General features: G+C 53.6%; 4 protein-coding genes across 4 annotated transcripts; 2 read left to right on the top strand and 2 right to left on the bottom strand.

Annotated features, from left to right (window-relative positions):
* Positions 1-494: 494 nt before the first annotated feature.
* On the bottom strand, positions 495-7,996 carry J4E85_009267 (uncharacterized protein; the record flags this gene model as incomplete). Its single annotated transcript, XM_051473491.1, has 10 exons — positions 495-829; positions 883-1,430; positions 1,479-3,519; positions 3,566-3,992; positions 4,040-4,095; positions 4,144-4,189; positions 4,271-4,462; positions 5,325-5,687; positions 5,737-7,737; positions 7,787-7,996. 10 exons carry the CDS (start codon positions 7,994-7,996, stop codon positions 495-497), a joined length of 6,219 nt encoding a protein of 2,072 aa, XP_051322696.1.
* Positions 7,997-8,483: 487 nt separating this feature from the next.
* J4E85_009266 (uncharacterized protein) lies at positions 8,484-10,192 on the top strand (the record flags this gene model as incomplete). The annotated part of the gene is made up of 4 exons (XM_051473490.1): positions 8,484-8,543; positions 8,593-9,302; positions 9,354-9,375; positions 9,656-10,192. The coding sequence occupies 4 exons, from the start codon at positions 8,484-8,486 to the stop codon at positions 10,190-10,192; spliced, it is 1,329 nt and encodes a 442-aa protein (XP_051322695.1).
* A 928-nt stretch (positions 10,193-11,120) lies between these two features.
* On the bottom strand, positions 11,121-12,290 carry J4E85_009265 (uncharacterized protein; the record flags this gene model as incomplete). The annotated part of the gene is made up of 3 exons (XM_051473489.1): positions 11,121-11,575; positions 11,625-12,086; positions 12,137-12,290. 3 exons carry the CDS (start codon positions 12,288-12,290, stop codon positions 11,121-11,123), a joined length of 1,071 nt encoding a protein of 356 aa, XP_051322694.1.
* A 1,513-nt stretch (positions 12,291-13,803) lies between these two features.
* Positions 13,804-14,778, top strand: J4E85_009264 (uncharacterized protein; the record flags this gene model as incomplete). Its single annotated transcript, XM_051473488.1, has 2 exons — positions 13,804-13,914; positions 13,963-14,778. 2 exons carry the CDS (start codon positions 13,804-13,806, stop codon positions 14,776-14,778), a joined length of 927 nt encoding a protein of 308 aa, XP_051322693.1.
* Between the last annotated feature and the right edge of the window lie 473 nt (positions 14,779-15,251).

Raw genomic sequence — 15,251 nt, 5'->3', positions numbered from 1 at the left:
CTTCCGCGCCGCTTATCCTGCCCAGGTGCTTTCTCAGCAGGCGAAGCAGCGCTCAACCTCCATGTTCCCGGAATAGCATGTGAACACATTCTGCGTATCATGAGGGAGGATAGTGGAGTACTGTGCCGTCTCTGGGGTCTTGCGCTGAATGTGATCGGCATGAACACACCATTTGGGCAAGCCGAAGAAACCGCTATCAAAGCTGTGCCTGACGTCTCATTACTCGACCACGCAAGAACATGGAACAATCCATATGTGTTTCGGCTTCTTTGATTCAGAGCATATTTGCCAGTATCTCAGTGTACCTTATCATCTCCCAATCAAAAGCCATCTTTCCACATTGCATTCGTAATCACAGCACCTTGAAACTTAAAAACATGGCTCGAGACCAATTCTTCTATACGATTGCTAACTCATTGACCCAAAGAGGCTTTCCATCAACGTTGCCTCCTTCTCTTCTCATACGCCTCATCGAGGATGCTTTTAGCTTGAATCTACCAATCATCCTGCTTCCGTCCATGCATAGCAGCCTGACGCTGTCTAAGCGCCTCTGCTAATCCACCAGCGATACTACCACTGCTGTCCCGCGCGCTCTCCATTGTGCTACCCCCACTACCACTGTACCCACTATCCCGTCCAGAGTCACCGTTGACGGCTTTCCTGGCGGCAGGACGTTTGGCAGGTGGAGCCGGAGGCTTAGGCTTGCTGTTTGCAGGGCGAGCGGGTGGCGCTGGGGGTGGAGCAGGTGCTGCTGAACGTACTTCCTCAAGGTATGCAGACGGCGCCCAGCCGGAGGCGGATTTGTCAAGACGGGATGCTAGCCACCAACCTGTTGAAGCTTCGTTAGTATGTCGCGTTAGTGGAAGATCAGGATGAACGTACCATTGCCCTCCTTCTGTGTGACCAGGATGATCTCATCCTTCCCTAGACTCAACTCCCCAGCGCTCTGACCTGCAAAGTCATACAGCGCCTTGTATCGAGGTTCCTTCGGCTGAGCTGGCGCTGGCGGCGGTGGGGGTGGAGGAGGAGGTGTGCGTGATGAGCCGGCTGACGCGGTACGCGCATGAGAGCCTGCACCGTTCGACAAGGCAGCGACGGGCGCCGGAACAGGTCTGGCTTGCGACACTTCTGGCTGAGGGACAGGTCTCGGTTGCGGGGCGGCAGGCGTGGGTACAGCCCTTGGTTGTGCTGGACGAGAGGCGAGCTTCGAAGGACCTCCGCCAGGACCACCGGGCCGCAACAGCTTACCCTTTGTGATGGGCTTTGCGGCGATCTGCTTGCCTTTGGGCGTGGGCTTGGAAACGGAGTTGGGTGGCTCTCCTGGCCCAACGTGGATGGTGCCACTCTTGTACTGGTCATCTCTCGGTACTGCGGGATCTTTGACGACTTTGACCTGGGCTGGCTTGCCAGGCTTCTTGTTGTATTGGATGCTACGGTGTGTTAGCCATTTCCGGATGCATGCCGACTGTGGAACTTACGTCTCGCCTATTTGGAGTGTCATTGCGCCTCGCAGCACGTTATGCAGCTGAGTGAAGAACTCAGTCTTGAATACGCAGTTCACTAGTGGATCAGGCTCTGTTGGTGACCCAGCGCCGATCGAAAACCAGTCGTCTTTGAGTGTTGAACAGCTGATCATCTTGATGGCGCCAACGGGTATTACCCTCTCAGGCAAAATCTGGATTTGCCCTTTGACCGAGGCAACCTTGACCAGGTAAACGTTCTTCTTTGTCAGAATGAGCGTGCGAGCTTCTGGTTTACTTGATCGACCGAGCTTCGATACAAGCACTTCCGCCCTGCACGAGAATGGCACCTCTTCGCTCGGAGCTATGCCGACCGCTTGGGCCATGACCTCACCAGTGCCACCTTTGTTTCCGATACCAAGGTAGTCGCCCATGAATCTTCGGGAACCGATTAAACTGTATCTTCTGCGTTCTTTCCGTCCGCCGAGTATCTTGTGACCTTGGTCGCGCCATTCGATGAATTCCTTGCCGCCATTGAGCTTGCGCCAGAACCGCTGGATGCGTGTCGCGCACTCCGCTCGGTATCGTAGGTAGTTTCTCCATGCGCGCTGAATGCGAATAGCCATGTTGTGCCAGTACTTGTCTCGCATAGTCTCCAAGGCGAATAGTGTCTCGGGTGTCTTGATGAAGACTTTGGTTGTACCGATTTGGAACTCCTCCGCTGGAATGTTGGTATCCTTCAAGATCTGTTTAGCACCCGTCTCGTAGTCCCCGGTCCAGGTGTACTCTCCGGCATATGAGCACTTTGGTGACAGCAAGAAGAACCGTTCCACGAACTTATCGAAGGTCTGACGGGACGCAAAACCAGCTCTCCGAATGCGCACGTTTTCTTGCAGACCCAGGTACTTGACCTGATGTAGTACGTTGGCATCGGTGAATTCCTTGGGCGATTTGTTCTCATTGGGCTTGATGGTACGGATGTAGGATGGACGAGCTTGCATCAAAGTCGTCACCAGGTCGTTCGCAGAGGCTTTGATCTTATCTCCAGCCGTCGGGGGTCGCCGCCTGTTGTCCTGGTCCACTTGGTGGGGGAAGAGAGTATGCACAAAGGTGTTGCTGCTCTGACCAAGCAGGTTTAGCAAGTCTTTCAACAACTGATCCTTGTTCTTGTCGGTCATGCCATCGATCGCGTACGAGACCTCACCAGCATAGTGCTTGATGACGAACTGACCCTGGCGAGGCGTGAAGTTGGGGTTCGACGAGAGAGCGTTAAGTCTCTGGACGAATGTTTGATCAGCGGCAGTAGGATCGGCGTGGGCTGTCGCACAGGCGTCGTTCAGGGCTGCGAAAACACCCGGTGGCCGCTTCTCCTCAATCAGGTCGCATACAATCTTGTTGTCGAAGTACTTGATGGGAGTCCACTTGATCTGCTCGCGCTCGTACTCTTCTTGTTCCGCCTTGAGCGTCAACTGGATAAAGATTTGCTGGAGCTTCTCGTTGACGTAGTTGATGCACAACTGCTCGAAGCTATTCTTTTCGAAGATCTCGAAGCCGTAGATATCCAAAATACCAATCGACTGGGCGGTCGCACCTCGGGCCTTCAAAGAGACGTTGACGCGCTCCACGATCCAGTCGAAGAGGTTGAAGTAGATTCCCTTGGAGAGTGCGTCGCGGACTGCATTTGCTTGCGCGCAGTTCAGAGGCACGTCGTACACGGAACCTCGTCGCCCTCCTCGACTTGTCTCCATAACACGAATGGTCAGAGCTTTGTTGACATGCGACGCATCGACTTCAAGCAGATAGGCTACGAAATCTACTACCGACTGGTCGACAATAGCTGCGTTGCCTGAGTCATCCTCGCGGAACGACACATTCCCTAGCCACAAAATCGCTGCAAGCATCCGGAATATGTTGTCCTGCTCCGCTTGTTGTAATCCAATAACCTTCATGGCGTTCAGCGTGTCATCGAACTCGGCGTGGTCGTCGATCCCCGGGACGTCGAAACATTTCGATTTGCTCGTGTAGAGGTAGGCTTGCGGTTGTTGTAACCCAAAGATTTCTGTGCATGTCAGCGCGAGTCTAATGTCTAGTTAGATTGGGCGTACCTCTGTATTGTGAGGATGCGGCTTTTGTGAACTGGTAGAAGATGTGGAAGTTGCGCTCGTTCACGATCTGACCCGTCACTCGGGTCTTCTCGAGCAGGTAGTTGTTGATGTTTGCTCCCACTGGCTCTCCTTGCGCGTTGAAATGAATCTCGAGATACTTTCCGAACCGCGACGAGTTGTTGTTCCTCAGCGTCTTCGCGTTTCCGAAGGATTCGAGCAGCGGGTTGGTGGCCAGCACCATGTCCTTGATCTCCTGGATAGATGAATTGCTACCTCCCGAGACATTGGCGATGTACTGCATAAGTCGCTTCGCGGCTTCTGTCTTTCCCGCTCCTGATTCGCCGGAGATGATGACACATTGGTTCTCCTTGTATGCGTTCATGTTGTAGTAGGCGGACTCGGCGATTGCGAAGACGTGAGGGGGTACCTATGCCTCATTAGCCCTGGGAGTTGGTGGACAGCTATGCACCGCACCTCCAGCCTGTTCTTGCCCTTGTAACTCTCCAGCACTTGGTCGGTGTAGATGCCCACTGCCACTTGTCAGCATCCCTCTCTGAGGCGCATGTCCTGTCACCTACAGTCGCGGAACGGGTTGACCGAGACCAGCACGTGGCCGATGTATGTCTGCGCCCATAGTCAGTCGCTGTCCTAGTCTATCGCTGCGTGGGTGTGCGACGCGGGGCTGGCGCAAGCGGGTCGACGCACGTATATCTCGCCATTTTCGAATCGCTTCTTCAGGTTCTCGTTGATGGCCTCATTCGAAACCTTGCTGATCAAGGTGAGATCCGATACACCGACTTCCTTCTTCTTGGTGGTCTCGAAGACGGCCTTGGTAGCGAACTGGGCCTTGGGCTGAGCGCCGCCTCCGGCCTTGCGCGCGGCGCGGTTGGTTTTCCCCTACATATCACCTGTATCAGCCTGTGTTCCTCCCCCGAAGTCTCTCTGCATCTTACCATGATTGGTGCCCGACGTCGAGCTGGGACCTGTAGCTTGAGCCGGCCAGTGGGGTAGTACGTGTGCTGCGGATTTCAGGGAGCAGCGGATCTGGTAATAATGGACGGCAAAGCCAGGTAAAGCCAGTATGGGGGGAGCAGTCGCTCGGGGGTGAGGGCGTGTAAAGATGGCTGCAATGCGGCGGTTGTAGAGACCGGCCAACGTCAGAGCCCTGGATGGAATCGGGCGCTTCGGAGGGTACTCGCCCCATCGTCCCAGCACAGCCACAGCTATTCAAGTACGACGTACGCGCAAGCTGCCGCCGCGGCTGGAATTGTCTCGTCATCTCCATTCACCCCCATTTCATGTCGGGCTGCACACATCAGACTGTCATGCATTGTAGCCATGTCACTTCCCAAAACATCTGCTCTCATACTACTTGATCATTCACCGTCGCCGCTGCGAACCCATCCAGGCTCGGCCCAGTTTCCGCATCAAAGTGTCGCAGCAAACGCCTCACACAAGGACGACCCGGGTGTGCCGCGTACGCATAATTTCTCGTGACGTGTCACAAACTTAGGCATTAGGCACCAACGTTCTCATGGTCGTGACCGGATGCTCATTCAAACTAATCGCTAGGAGAAAACGCCAGCAACATGCAAACCGTCGTGAATGAGTGTTCGAACAACAGCACTGCTCAGTAGCAGAGATGACGCCGTGGAAATGCCCAAACCCCTAATAAAAATATCCCAGATCCCAAAAACGCCATCGCTCCAAGGTCGTCATTCAATCATCATGAGAAAACATCACCGCCAAAACGCCCAACGCTCGCCCAGTCCAGCCGCTTGGACTCTTCTAGTTGTGGACCGCCCCAGGAATATACCTTGGGGTCTACGAGGCAGCCCAGACCGCCTTCTTGACACCATTCCGACACGACAGCATAGATAAATTCAATCTTCGCGCGGAGGAGGTTGCCCTCTGTGAGCTCTTTGTAACTGTCTTCCTTGTCGGCTGAGCCGTAGAGAAGCTGTTGCAATGAACCGCGAAGATGTGCTCTGGCCTTTACGTGCTTCCACGGCACGTTTCCTGTCTCTTCGAGAAGAGACGTCGCATCCAGAGGAAGGCATAAAAAGTGCCCGTAGCTTGCATCTGACGACAAGACGAGTTTGGTGTGGTCGGGGAAGTTGAACTAAACATACTGTTAGACGGGCTTTGTGAAAATCGGCAAAAGCGCTTACTTGGAAGGAGCCGTCGTCGAAACCCCAGATCCCGACGTTACCAAGGCGTTGGTAGAAGCGAACAAAATTCACGCGGGGATCTTTTCTGAGCGGCTTTTCTTCGTCGCCAAAGGTTGCGCACATGTACTTTCCGAACTTGTGCCACACTGTCCGGATCTCCTCAATGCGTCGCGATTCGAGCACTTCAATCTCCGACAGTCCCCGATCTTTCTTCACGGTCGTGTAGTAGTTGAGCGCAACGCTTTTGGCAAGCTCTCGGTTGCCTCCAGCCTTCCGTAGGTGATTGTATCCGTCCGTGGCAAAAGCGATCGTAACGGGGTATTGATCCTCTGCAGAGAGGAGGGTCCCGATACTACCATCGTTGAGGACGTACCCCACTCCGTATCTGCGGCTGTAGTCTACCCATTTTGCGACAAACGGTAGTTGCGGTGGCTGGTCTCTTCTTGACTTTGTAGGCTTCTTGTCGAGGGCTCGTTCAAGATTATCGCGGAATGTCATCAAGCGCGCCAACACGGTCACTGGGTCAGTCGCAGGCATGTCATTGCTGACGGTCCGATAGCGGGGAGCACTTCGCGCTGAAGTTGGTTGCGGCGCAGGTTCCGATTTCGCGCTTTCTCGAGCGCTAGTTCGGGAGACTCTTAGAGGTGGGAGGTCAGGGAGTCCGTTCGATGTTGTCTTTGGCGCTTCCTTTGCGGTTTCCTTGGCTGTTCGTGCGCGCGTCGAAGTTCGTGCCTCACGAGGGACGCGTAGTGGCGCAGGTGCGGAAGCCGTGCTCGCAGTAACACGCCCAGTGTTCGAGATCTTGCGAGCTGCTCGTAACCGCGTCGGCTGTTTGTCAAGTATCCTGTGCGCGGGCTCTGGCTCTTCGGCTGGCTCTACATTCTCCTTCAATGTCTGCATCGGCTGTGGTTCTCTCCTCGGGGCTCTGGATGCACGAGTCTTTGTCCGCTCGTTCCCGGTAGTTTCTGACAGGGCCTGGCTTTCAGATGACGATTCCTTCTCTTCCGATATTTCGCTGAGCCCTCCCGGGGCTTGATGAGGCCACTGCGTGCGGGCAGGGAAAGGTACGTAGACGACATCTTTAGAGAACGGGATGTTTGGTTGCTTGCCGGCTTCAATCTCCTTTTGACAATCTCTTGCTACTGTCTTGTTGGTTCTGCGACCGAAGGTTCCAAATGCCTTCCCTTGTTCGTATTCGCCGACCGATGAGGACTTGCAAAGTGCCCACCATTCCTCAGTGTATCCACGCCTAATCGTGGATGCTGTTGGTGGGCGGTTCTTCGGCCATTTCGGCACCCGCGAGGTGCATTCGCTGCTCAGCTCCAATGGGATATAGCCCAGTTTGAAGAAAGGGTGCGCAACGATCTGGTCGGGGGTCGGTCGCTCGTCTTCGTGCACCAACAGTAGCGAGACGATGTCGCGGAGGTCGTCAGTGATCTCGTTGGCAAACTTGGCGAGGTCGGGCCAGGTGTATTCGCGAGCCTTCAGCTTCCGGTAGATGTCTTCGCGCTTGGCGGCATGGAATGGCGCCCTTCCGACCGCGAGTGTGTACATCATGATTCCGATGGCCCACAGGTCGACCTTCTCGTCGTGACCCTTTCCTGTCTTCTCCAAGACCTCTGGTGCAAGGTAGTTTGGTGTACCACACATGGTTGTTCGACGGATCGCCCCATAGTCGCTCTGTGACACCAGTAGTGCAGCAAGACCGAAGTCGCCAACCTTGACATTCATATCGCGGTCGAGGAAGAGGTTGCCTGTCTTGAGATCGCGGTGTACGATGTTCCGTTGGTGGAGGTACTTGATTGCGCCGCACGTCTGGATCATGAACCGCCGGATCTCGGGCATGGTGAAGTATTTGCGCTTCTTGATCGCATCGGCAAGAGAACCGTTTTCGCAGAGCTCCAGGACAACGTAGGTGCTTGATTCGAAAGAAAAGGCGCGGAAGAACTCGACGATGTTGGGATGAGACAGCTTCGAGTGGATCTGTAGTTCCGTGACAAACTGCGGCGCGTCAGCAAATAGCCATGTCTTCCTCCCAAGCCTCCAGTACCTTTTGCGCCAGTTTGGGGGGCTCCATTTTGGATTTGACAATCTTCAAAGCGACGGTAGAGCTGCCGAGGTGTTCGTGGCCCAGCAGCTTTGCGCGATGGCAGATCGCGAAGCCGCCTTTGCCCAGCTGCGATCCCGTTTCATATTGGAGTCCCTCGGGGTCCTGAACCACGGCCGGCGGGGCATCTGCGTGTATCGACGAGGCAGACATTGGCGTGGAGGTAGATGGAGAGAGATGATGAAATCGGGGACGAAGTCGCAGAGTGTTGATGGCATGTAAACAAGGGCCCGTTAGCGTCGTTGCTAGGGCTGTCGGCCAATCGGTGCCCGGCACAGTCCGCTCGATGCACAGCGACTTGCACAAGCGTGCACTGGAGATCGTGCTTCACGATCCAGTACGAGTTCGACTTAGTCGTGTGAGCTGGCCATGCGTCTCGTCACGTCTCCCGCGTTGTCATGGAGCTGCTGGGCCCGCAGTCAATCGCCATCGCCGTCGGTGGATCTCCGGCAGCGCAAGGCAGCATCGATTTGAACATCGAACCTGCAGCCATGCGCACCACCACGAATAATCCTACACCACATTGCTATACAGCTGGTCCAATGCGTCTATCTGTATGAAGCCTGCGATGCACAGCCGTCCGCCGGTCAATTGTCTCCATATCTCCCCGCGAACATCCGAAACGCTCTCGTAACCAAACATGTCTCTCACGCTCAAGGTCACATCACTGTTCGTCAGAACGCTTGCGAAGCCTGTAGCAGTATGTTGGTCAGCCCCGGGGATCTTCAGTCATAATTGACACATTCCAGAATGCCATCAAACGCAATGCCCACGAACACGATCGCTTCCGCCGGATATGCGTCAAATTCGCCCAAGGTTTGCATCGCGTCGATATGCGCATGCGCCTCGGCCTCCTCCAGGACCCGGCTGTTATCGACAGACAGATTAAGAAGGAAGTCCAATTAGCAGAGGCTGCGCGGAAAAAAGCAGCCGCCCCAACGGTTCTTACTGAAGAGGAGATGAAGGCGGAGGAGGCGCTCACGGAGAAGGAACGAGAAGCTATCAAGAAGAAGACTGAAGAGAGAATCAAGCCCCGTATTCGACCTCTATCCGAACAAAAAGCCATCGAGATGGGCGCCAACTTCGCTGCCGAGACATTTATATTTGCTGTTGGAATCGCTGTAATTCTTGTCGAGCAATGGCGACAAAGAAGGAAGGCACGCAATGCCAGAGACGATATAAGAGAAGACTTGGAGGAGGTGCAGGCTGAGCTCAAAGCAGTCAAGGCAGAATTTGAGGAGTTCAAGGCGAAGCACCCGGAGCCTGCTTCCTCAAAGATACTAGGGTTCTTCACGGGCAGTGGAAAGAAGGAAGACAAAAAGCCTGAAGCAGTGAGCGCCGAAGCGAAGCCAGTATCTGTCGAGGCTCAACGCGATGCCACCCAATCGACAAATGCTACATCCGCAATGCAAGAGCAGTCGTCAGCCGATAAGCCCTCACAACATAAGGATCTAGGGATGTACACCAGGGAAGCGTAGATATGTACATCATACGGGAATACATTTTCTAGGCTCGACTCATGGTTATACCATGTCGAAAGCGCCACTTGGACACACTCCTCTCATATACCCAACACAATGATAGAAGCATGAAGTTTTCCATTCTCCATAGTTTCGCGCTCCCAAAATCTTCTGTTGTTAGCTTCATGTCCTGATTTGACGTTCTGTCTACATCCGCTGGTCGCTCTTTCCGTCGCAACTCACGCACCTTCTACAAGAAGAAGCTTAGCTCACAGGCACTGACTAGGGCCACATACAAAGAATGCACTCCCTAGATATCTCAGAGACACACCCTCAACCATTCTGACACCAGGTCATCCCCCATTGCCTCGGAGACTCACATCTGCTTACCCTCGGTATGGGTCTTCTGTACCACACCAGCGATACTGCGCCTTGTCCCGACGAGAAAGAGCAGCCCATCATCGAAAGCGGAGAAATGCGCTCCATGAACGTTGTCGCCCCTGCTCAACTAGACGGTGGAGCGGACTACTATCCGCAAGCGTTCAACAACAGAACCATCCCCTCTCAGCAACGTCACCACCCCCAATTCCCTCGCCAAGCTCAGAACGCGCCTTCCGTCCCGCCACCGCCGCCACGCCAACCATCCCGCATCCTTGGCAATGCAGTCAACGACCTGCTCCCTTACTGCACAACCGAGCCACCTCTGAGCCAAGCGCAAGTCATCGCTCTGAGCGACGTTGTGGGCAGTCTAAAGGAACTCGTCGTACTGGCTCTAGGTGCTGCTTCTGGTGTTCCGGGGAGTATGGAGAAGCTGGAAGGTGCGGTGGGCTCGCAGGCCGCAGTGAACATTGTGGAGTTCCTTGCCGACGAATGGGAGATTGAGGGTTGAGAAGATCAATGGGTGTGGGGTCAGAAGTGAGGGGATGGTTTGCTACTGCATGGTGCATCATCATATGGGAGGTGATAAGGGGTCATGTGGATGCAATGATGAGAAGAACAGGTAATCATGAGGGAGATGTGAGGTTCACGGGTGGTGGGAAGTTGTAGTATTCGCTACCAAGGAAGTAAACTGCGCTCGCTACCAAACGATCCACCGCCCTACGGTCTGTTCTGAGGTCAAAGAAAACGAAACAGGATAGCGGCTCCGACCGGTGATGACAAGAGGTCGATGTCTTCGTGATATCGACTAGTGTTCTGAGGTCAACGACAAAACGTTCAAACAGCACGTTCGACCAGTGATGACAAAGGAATCGATGTCTTCGCGATGTCGATATCTCGTTCTGAGGTCAAGGACCGTGTTGTGAACGGAAGAGCTGAGGCTGAGCGTCGTGTGGTGATTTATCCCTTGATACCTTCAAAAAGGTCTGCCGTAGCAGAAGTAGTAGTGACGGGTGGATATCGTCGTTCTGGGAGAGAACTCTGGACAGATCCGGCAAGCTCAGTGCAAGATTCGCGTGGGTTGATAGATCACATATCTCAACTCTATTTTAACTATATCAAAGAACGAAGGGCATCACTCTCAGAACTCAGGGTAGATGTTGAGAATCGAGATGTTTGAGCGAGTAGCCTTTCGCTTTCCCGTGGTAAAAGTAAGAAGACCCCATGTTCCGAGACGGTTGAAAGGCGTAGGCGCATGTGTTTAGTAATATTATGTATTACTGTAACGACAAGGTATCATATATTAACCACTCCGCCCTCCATAAACACAATCATCAAAGCGATGGTATCAAAGCAAGCGCACATCACCGTTTCGCCAACCTTTCGTGAATGACCTCGGAAAGCAAGGATGCAAAAGTACTGCGACAGTGCTAGGCAATCTACGAGCCTCCAAAGCTGGTGATGTTGATCCCAATATCAGCCAATGCCGGTCCGACATCGAGATTCAGGTTGATCGTATTGCTCTTGATCGCATCTTCATAGTAGGTCAAATGTTGACCATCCTTGATACTCGAGTTACCCACAATCTCAAGCGGCAGCACAGCATCATTGTACTTGTTCTGAATCAGGCCCAAGATAGCGAGCTGATCGACGTGACTCTGTAAAGGGAACACGTTGTCGCCGGGCTTGAGGTAAAGGTCTGGAATGAGTGCGTAGCCAATTGCGGTGCCGTCGACGGCTAGGTTCATGGTGATGTTGCCTAGGTCGAGGGTCATGACAGAGGGGTTGGGAATGCTGACGTTGGCAATGAGGTTGGAGCCATCGGAAAGGATCTCGTCTGTGCCAGAGAGAATGCGCACGTCGCTGATGTTGAGTCCGGAGAGCTTGTTTAGTCCTGCAAACACGATTAGACTAGTTCTTACTGTAGCTTCAATGAGACATACCCTTCATCGTGATGACTTTGTTGTAATCGACGTCCATGGTAGGCAGGCCGGAGAGGTGGATGTTCGTCTTGCCGTCAAGGTGAATTTGGAGGGTCTCGCTGTCAAGCACAGCCTTGGTGTAACTGGAGAACTCGACATCACTCGCGAAAATGACATCTTGGTCGACGGTGACGCGGGTCTCTGCCTCAGACTTCGCTTCGGGTATGGTGATGTAGATGAAAGGGTCTTGTCCTGGTAGCGATAGTCCAGCTTTGAAACTATCAATCTTCGGGTGATAACTGCTGCCACTCCTGATGACTGTATCAATCTTCAGGTGGACACCGTTCTGCTGCGGGTTGGTAACTTCCTGAGCAGTAACTTCGAGTGTAGAAGAGTTGATCTCGTGCTGTGCCTTATTTGGTATGCCAACAAATATGATTGGCAGAACGATGACCAGCACAATGATCACGAGGACCAGGCAATCTGACGTAATGTAAACACGAAGTACGTTGAGGCTGTCGGGAGGGACTTACCACACCACCAAAACTTTCTGCAGTGGTTCTTCATACGCCCTTTGGCGCCTGGCGTGGGCCCTGGCGGGTAGAGCTTATTCATAACGCCGCCTTTCTTCTGGGGCGTTGTATACACATCGTCCGCCCGTGTCGCTCCGCCGTCTTTGCTCTCCATATTGACGGTCTTGTGTGAAGTGTAAAGAGGTTGTTGTGTACAGTTCGATCACTCTGTCGCCCACCGGTTGATGGCGATTCAGAGCGACTGTGGGTTCTTCAGGGGACAGACCCGCAGGGTGTCGCACGCGAATTAAGTAGAAATAAGAAAATACACCAAGACTTCCAAGGACGGTATGAACGCGGAGGTACGCGGGGAACGCACACCTTGTGGATGTCAAAAGCTGGGGAATGTGTAGGAGACTGGCACATGCGCGAAAACGACCGAGACCCCTCTTACGCCAAATACCAATTGGCTGTGCACCGATGGCAAGGCGAATGTCGAAAAGGGTACGATCAGTGACAGGCCTCTTAGCGATTTTCATGAAGATGACGGGTTGCCCGAGAAAGTAGCCTGTTGCGGATACGCTCCGAAGCACTCACCACCTATCCGGTCTCATTACGAAGCCGAGGCAGCGCAGGCAATTGAAGGATCAACTGGCACATGCGTGAGGGATGTCTGAAGAATGCGGCCACATTTTGTAACCTAGGGCGCCGAAGAGCCGTGAGTGGATAGGTCTGCATGAAGCTCTAAGCTGCTCGGCAATGTCCGTCTATCTGGATTGGCTCGTCCTACTACAACCAGAGGCGAAAAGGCGTTGACTCGAGTGACACGCGATCATATTGAACAGCCCGAGCAGTGCGAGGGATCGTTGTTGACCCCAGACGGTAGCGCGGGTCCTGCACCTTTTGAGGTTAGAGGTGGAGAAACCCCCTGAAGCGGCAACCAATGTAAGCCAATGCTTGTCGGTGGTCGATCTGAATTCGGGAGACGCGCCTCTTTGTTGCAGTGAGGAAATAATCTAAAGCCGTCTAAATCAGCAGGTGAGCAGAGGCTTATTGCCTCAGGTAAGAGAATCACCAGCCCCCTCATTCACATGAAGGCGAAAAGCCGAAATCATGGGCTTGAGCCGAAATCAACCCCAACACCCAGCAAGCGGCTGTATCTTTGCATCTTGATATACACACTAGGACAAAGCATACAAGCGGATGGCTCCGTCGCACTGAAAGTCGTCTAAATCAACATCGAGCAGGGGTTGCCTTGGCATCCGAAACACCCGCCATCTGCGGTTCAGGTCGTGTCCAATTCGATTTGTGTGGCACTTAGGGCCGGCCCAGCCCTTTCCCCCAAGGAACGTAGGTGGCGGAAGTCATTGTTCGAGCCTCCCGAGTCTGCGGTTGGAGACGAGATCGTTTGGAAGGCCTAATATGCACACAGGTCGTTTGGGAGGCCTAATGTGCACCCGCGATAGAATGCGCGATGCGTCACTATAGCGCTGACTGAGGGCCGATGGCATTTAGCAGGCTGGGCGAGGAGATGTGGTCGAAAGAAGACTCTGGGGGATCGCCTGCCCTGACATATGCCAAGGGAACGCTACGAAGGTGGGTCGCTGCCGCTGCGGGCGGTCCTGCAAGTTAAGGCGCCCGAGTCGACAACACAAATTTTTAGACTATTCACAACTCACTAGCACAAGATGGCGCAATCGGACGAGGAGGATGACTACATGAATATGGTGTTTGAGGATGCGCCAAAGGGGCCAAAGTACGAGACCTCCCTCCAGCGCGCCGCGCGCAAGCGCAAAGAGGTGCGTCGAGTGGAATTGCGGAATTGTGCCAGACTGACACATGGACAGGGCGAAGCCAAAGCGCGACAGAAGACCAAAGCCGAACGAGAAGAAGAGGCCGAAGCTGCACGAGAAGCTGCCCTCGCCACTGCTCTGCCTGAGACCAACAAGGGGTTCAAGATGATGGCCAAATTTGGATTCAAGCAGGGCGATGCTCTGGGCAAGTCCGAAGATGCGCGCAAAGAGCCTATACGAGTCAACCCCAAAGACGACAGAGGAGGCATTGGTCTTGAGTCGGAAAAGAAGCGCAAGTTCAGAGAACAGTTCGAGGAAGCAGATCGACTGGCCAAGCGCGCAAAGGAAGAAGAGGGTGATTACCTAGAGATAATGCGCCAGGAACAGAAAGAGAAGAAGGCTGAACGGGATTTGGACAGCGCGCAGAGGACAGCCGAGCGCTTGTCTGACAAGAAGGCCGAAGAAAAAGGCGCGCCAGACACGAGCGAGAAACCACTGAAGGATATCAACGTCCTTTGGCGTGTTCGTGCGCGGCGCAGGGTCGAGAAGAACCGCGACAAGCAGCAACGACGAGAACTGAATAACAGCATCTCGTCGCGATTACCCACGCTAGCCCCAGACGACGATGACGACGACTCGAAGATAGCACAAGGCCGAGATCTTGCGCCGTTCTACACTACACTTGAAAACGAGCTTGAGGATGAAGATCCAGAGCTGGCAGAATTTGAGGCCTTGCCCGTGGCAGAGCGGTTACAGAAGCTTCTGGTATTCCTTCGCGAAGAGTACCATTACTGTCTGTACTGCGGATACGAATACCCTGATGCCGACATGGAAGGATGTCCAGGAGTGACTGAGGAGGAGCACGATTGAGAGACCTAATCTTCACTACATGAAGATGTCTCGATAATACAAGCTACGAGCTCGAATTCTGCTATGCTCTTAGCCTACAATAGGTGAGATCACGGCTGGACACATGAGACCGGCGTAATGCTCGGCTCGTGCAACATTGTCTGGCTTTGCAGCTCTGGGTCGCGGTCACAACATGGCAACGGTCTCGAAAAGTCATAGTCGCTGGTGAGAATCTAGTGAATCAAGGAGTTCAGTTCTTTCTGGCTCCAAGATGTCTATCAATGACCATTCGAAGGTGAGGTAGCTTCAAAGTACTTTTTATACTCCCAATAGCTATCGATCATCAAGAAGATGGACAAGACGAACGCGCGAGGTGAAATAGTACAGTACCTCCGTAGGCAAACCAGTGCAGATAACTTGCATTTGAATATATTTCTCGGATGCCATAACTCTGTCACTCCTACCACAGTACAGTCCACTGCAGCATGCTGGTA

The sequence above is a fragment of the Alternaria conjuncta genome, assembly GCF_024043145.1.
Source record: "Alternaria conjuncta strain BMP 0040 chromosome Unknown scaffold_16, whole genome shotgun sequence".
NCBI lineage: Eukaryota > Fungi > Ascomycota > Dothideomycetes > Pleosporales > Pleosporaceae > Alternaria > Alternaria conjuncta.
Note: the sequence above shows the minus strand (reverse complement) of the source record. Positions and strands in the feature narration are given on the sequence as shown.